At 36.8% G+C, this 5,850-nt stretch overlaps 1 protein-coding gene across 2 annotated transcripts in view; it reads right to left on the reverse strand.

The window, feature by feature from the left end:
* LOC106881525 (dedicator of cytokinesis protein 1) overlaps positions 1-5,850 on the reverse strand; it is a 184,512-nt gene that overhangs the window by 91,228 nt on the left and 87,434 nt on the right. For both annotated transcript variants that reach the window (XR_008263483.1, XM_014931942.2), the window contains exons 4-5: positions 1,680-1,776; positions 320-409 (exon numbers count right to left, since the gene is read on the reverse strand). Coding sequence is in view for 1 of the 2 variants with exons in the window: in XM_014931942.2 (XP_014787428.1) it covers positions 320-409; positions 1,680-1,776 (187 nt within the window). In the remaining variant the exon portion in view is untranslated. The remainder of the gene's footprint in view (positions 1-319; positions 410-1,679; positions 1,777-5,850) is intronic.

Raw genomic sequence — 5,850 nt, forward strand, 5'->3', positions numbered from 1 at the left:
GAACTTAAAAAATATAGACATTTTTGTCTTTCTCTTAACTTAAATGTTTAGCATTATAAATTTCTACAATTTCCTGTATGGAGTAATTTTTAATATTCACCATTTCCTACAATTAATTACTATTTATTTCCAGGAAATCTTTTAGAATTTCTAGAATTTATTAATTATTCTGAAGCACAGTATTAGGAGACCATTGCATCCATATTGAAAAACTGGGCTGGGAAATAAAATCTATGAAGAAAAAAAGTGACAAAAGTAAATACCCTCCCCCTCCCTGTCATTAAACATGTGTACTGTAAACTAAAAACTGATTACTTACCACAGTCATTTTTTGGGATAAAATCTTACTCCGCCATTCCATTAAATCTAGTACTGAATTTCGGATGTCGAGGAATTTTTCATCACAGTTCTGTTGCCAAAGATAAGACAAGACAGATGAGAGAGAGAGAGGGGGGGGAAGGGAAGGGAGGGGCAAGTTTGTTTTTGATGTTGGGATTTGCAGCCCTGCAGATCCAAACAACTTCTGTAGGGAAATGAATGTTTAAGTGATGTTGCTGATGAGGCTTCACACATTAACTACTATTAAATATTGTTTTGCATTAAATGTTTTCTTCATAAATGAAAGGAAACAGATTTCCAAACATGAGTACACAACTTTTTTTTCTCTCATTATTGTTTCATAAAATCTTTCTTTTTTGAAATTTACAATACATTGAAAGCAGTGGTTTTATAACTTTATAGCTTAGATTTAAAGTGCATGCATAATTTGAGTTATCTCATCATCATTGTTTAATGTCCGCTTTCCATGCTGGCATGGGTTGGATGGTTTGACAGAAGGTGGCCAGGGATTGCACCTAGAAAGTTCCCCTCTCGGGCACAAGTCCGGGCAAGGTTGTTTTGTGGAAGACCAGCAGTTACCTATGCATACCTCCCCTCTCCACACCAAGGGAAAGGCAAAGACTGATACAACTTGGCACCAGTGGACATTGCAACACATTTCTACAGCTGAGTGAACTGGAGCAATGTGAAATAAAGTGTCTTGCTCAAGAACACAATACATAGCCCGATCCAGGAGTCAAACTCACTACCTCATGATTGTGGGCCTGACACTAACTACTGAGCCATACACATATATGTATGAGTGTGTGTGTGTGTGTGTGTACAGACACACACATACATATACATATATATCAATTCAGTTTGACTAGATGTATAGCATGGATTTAACTGTCAGAAGTATTATACTTCATTGGTATTTTAAAATGAAATCAGGCTTACTATATATATAGTACTCAATAAGCTAGAGTGTGTACATTTGTTCAGGTAAACAAGAAGAGGAAAATGAGATAGAGTGGGTAGATAGAAAGAGGAAGAGTATCATTGTTTTATCATTATTCAATTTTTAATGTCCACTTTATGCTATGAGGAAAAAGATAACTCTACTGTTTTAGGCAAAACCCTCTGGAGAGAGACACAGACTTGATTGTGTGTGTTTCATGAAAGGTTATCAAAAACAATAAGAATGTAGTGTATTGTTCATTCTTGTTATGAAGTTTGAGACTAAAGAGATTTGTTTCAACTATACTCAAATTGCGCAAAAAGTTTTAAAAATCTAATCTGTTAAATGTATTAAATTAAGATATATTTTCAGTGATTCCAGAACACAGATGGTAATATACCTCATAAAGTTGATACATTATGTTACTCCATTCTTGAAGTACACTTGTAATCTCTGCAACAATTGGTGGTTCACCTGTGTAAATGAGTTCTTGACATCTGTAATGAGCAAAAATAAAAAGAAAAAGAGTCAACAGAAATACATAACATGACAAGAATAGTATAAAATTGTGGAACTATCCTCAATATGTTTGTCCTCTATATGGTCATAAATGTTTTTGAAGAAATTAGCAGTATTTCTAGCTATAAATGTAGCAAAGTGAAAGTAAAGATCCAACCCTCAGTGTGTAAAAACAACAATTTCTTCCATGATAAATGGGGCTTTTATAAAGTAATAATTCTACTGCAATATAACATTGGTACATAAATAAAATATATGCGTGAGGGTATTATGGGCTTAAAAGAAAAATAGATTAATAAATGATAAGAACAACTTCCTTCCATTTCATTTTAACACATAAACAGGAGTTACTGTAATAAATTATATATAATAGGCATTACACAATACTATCAGCAGCTGCAGCATTGAAAAGATCAACTGATTGACAATATAATAGTTTTACATACTATCAATTACACAATCCTGACAATAGCTGTAGTTCAAATAGAAATTATGGATTGTGATTAAAACTTCAGTAATTAATTAAATAACAAAAAGGAGAAATAATGGATAAGTTACAGCTTAAGTTAGTTGAGCAGAGAAAGGCAAAAATAAAAGAATGCAAAAGTAATTTTTAAAAAAATGTTTACAACAGAATGTGAGATAAATGATACACAGGAAAAAGTAGAGAAGGCAGGACACCCATATCTGGTAGAATAGGATAGGGTCTAGTAACCCGCATAATTAATCAGGAAGATGTCCTCCCCAATGACTGGTGCCACAAAGGTACACAGAAGTAATTACATCAGCATCAAATTGCTGGACCAAATTACGAAAGTTACAGGAAAAGTTATAGCCCAATTAATTAGAGACAGAATCAGATAAGATGAAATGCAGTCTGGCTTTGTGCCAGGGAGAAGCACTGACGACACTGTTATTATAGTCAGGCAACTGCAGAAGAATAAACTATTGTACTTGGCATTTGTTGAGTTGGAGAAATCCTTCAATAGAGTACCTAGCTGTGTGATATGGTGGGCTCAGAGAAAGCTGAGGGTAAACAAATGTCTTGTGAAAGCTGTGCAAGGCATGTACAGAGGTTCTATTAGTAAGGTGAGAGTTAACCAGGAGTACAGTGATGAATTTAGTGTGCAGGCAGGCGTTTTTGTCAGGCTTGGTTATCAGTCCCCTCCTATTCATCATTGTCTCCAAAGCCATAACAAAACTTTAACATCGGCTACCCCTGGGAACTGCTATATGCTGGTAATCTTGCTCTTACAGCAGATTCTGTAACAGAACTAGAAAAGAAATTTCAGGTGTGGAAGCAAAACCTGGAATCAAAGGGCCTTAAGATTAACTTAGCAAAGACCAAGGTCCTAGTAAGCAGGAAATTAGTCAAGACCCTACCCGCATTGGGTAAATGGCCCTACTGAATATGTAGGAAAAGTGTAGACAGTAATTCCATAAGGCATACAGTGTTAGCTATGGACACACAAGAGGTGCAATGGAATAATAGGAAGAGTAAGAGAGAAAGAAGTGTTGTATGCGGAACATGCACAGGAGCCATAAAGACTACAGATATATGAGAAATAGATTTTCGCAAATGCCCCAGAGCTCTTTAGAGATAATGGATAATTTTTGCAACCTAGAGGACTTGATCAGCAGCGAGGGAGATGTACCAAAAGTGTAATTGCTAGAATAAGAATAAGAAGGAGAAAATTCAGATACCTTTTGCCTCTGTTGGCAACCAAAGGTCACTCTCCCTGAGTGAAAAGAAGGTTGAATGATGCATGTGTATGAACAACAATATTACGTGGCAGTGAAGGGTGGGCCCTTAATGCAGAAGACATGCAAAAACTACAGGGAAATGAAGCTAGTATTCTCTGCTGGATGTGCAATACATGTGAGACAGAGTGTAAGTGGATTGAGAGAAAAATTAGACCTAAGAGTTAGATGCAGTGTGCAAGAGAGAAGACTGCACTGGTTTAGTCATGTAATGCATATGAATGTGGAGTTACATACAGAAGTGCTGATTGCTTAAAGTGGATGGAACTTGTGGAAGAGGGAGACCAAGAAAGATATTGGATGAAATACTGAAGGCTAATCTCAAGATCCTGAGCTTTACAAAGGAGATAAAGGACAGATATCGGGTGCCTTGCTGTACTGAAAAAGACATCCACCACAGCAGAATTGATATCCTTAACCATCCTGGATAATGCTTGTCTGTGAGGAGCTTGCCCCAACCCACCTGCATCCACTCTGCCTTGTCAACCATTTTCCTACACCTTTCATACCCTAACTCACATCACCTGAAAGCAGAACAGGTGCATACTACATTCTCCTGCTTTCTCAGTTACCTCCTTCTTCATGCTGAAATGCTTTCATTTCCCATTATCTTCCCCCACCTGCTGTCTCTACCAATCACCTCCTTTCTGTGCCTTCTCTCCCTTGTGTTGTTCTCCATCATTAACACTTCGCTTTTCTGCTATCACCCTCAATGCCCTCACACACCTACCCAACCCTGCTCCCCCAGCCTCTTCTACATTTCACTCCATCATCTGCCTCAGTCACCTATATCTTGTCCATCCAACCAGTCTAAATTTCTGTATCACCCCAATTATTCTCACCACTCCTAATGCCCCTTGAGGGCATGTCCTGACATATCTTTGCCATCATCTCTTGCATTATTGATCTCTTTATCTTACTCTCTAACTCACCCTCCTTTCTTTTTCAACTGGAGTATTCTATACCTCTATCCTCTAATATCTCATCAGCTGGCACAAACTCCCCTTACTCCCCCCAACAACTACCTGCTTCCAAGTTACTTGGTGATGCTGTCAGTGCTGGTACCAAGTAAAGAACACTGGTGCTGGCACTATGTAAAAAAGCACTGGTGCCATATAAAAAGAACTGGTGCTACATAAAAGCACCCAGTACACTCTGTAAAGAGGTTGGCTTTAGGAAGAGCATCTAGCCATAGAAACCATGCCAAAACAGACAATGGGGCCTTACTAGCTCCTGTTAGACCATCCAACCCATGGCAGCTTGAAAAATGAACATTAAATGATCGTGATGATGAATTAATTAATGTCTAGTGCTTTTCTGCTCATAATAATTCTTGAACTATAACCCAACTTCAAGAATGGTTGTGTTTGGGAACTGTTAATGATATGGTTCTCATATCAGGACCTTTTGAAATGTTGCAAAAATGTTGCAGACATTATTCAAAGGCCTGAAGATCAACATGGAAAAGACTAATGTGCTGGTTTAGTAAGTGACAATATAAAATCACAGTGATATTTGGGAATTAATCAGGTGTAATAAGAATTCAGTAAGAGTTTGATCAAGCAAAACAAAACAAGCAATGAATATACAAAGAATGCAGTGGAACCTATGACATAATAACATATATAAGACGTGAGCTATGCTAGATATACAGGATAGTTAGTAGTAGAAGTATCACTTAAATTAAGTTGATGAACTGCCCAAATGGTTCACTAAATATAGTTGCTAGTTACTGAGGTAGTTACAGAAGACCTATCCTACTCACACTAGTCACAGACAGGTGGGCATTAAAATGATGATGACTTACAAAGTGCTCAGGCAAAGTCAGAGTTGCTAGATTCTACAGAAAGAGAATCGATATGTTTATTAACCCAGTTGTCTTTCACTTTTTCCTTTCAACTATTCAAAGAAGATAAGGAAGGAGAGGAAAAGAATAAAGATTCTTTTTTTTGTTTCAAATATGTCAGTTTCTTCCCTGGGATTGCACTTTGCTTAGTTTTTTTGTTTATTTATTATTTATCTTCTTATTTTTTGTTCTAATTCTCCTGAGAATGCATCTGTGCAAATGTAGGATAAATAATATCTCTCTGTAACACAGCTGTTATATTGTCAGGAGTGGAAACAACTTCCAAGAAAATCACCCTCTCTCTCTTTCATTCACACACACACACACACACATACACACACACACACACACACACACACACACACACTTATTTTTAAACTTAAATAATTTGAAATATCAAAGAATTTTTTTCCTGCATATTTAGTGTAATATTTTAAAGATTCAT

The sequence above is a fragment of the Octopus bimaculoides genome, chromosome 2 (assembly GCF_001194135.2).
Source record: "Octopus bimaculoides isolate UCB-OBI-ISO-001 chromosome 2, ASM119413v2, whole genome shotgun sequence".
NCBI lineage: Eukaryota > Metazoa > Mollusca > Cephalopoda > Octopoda > Octopodidae > Octopus > Octopus bimaculoides.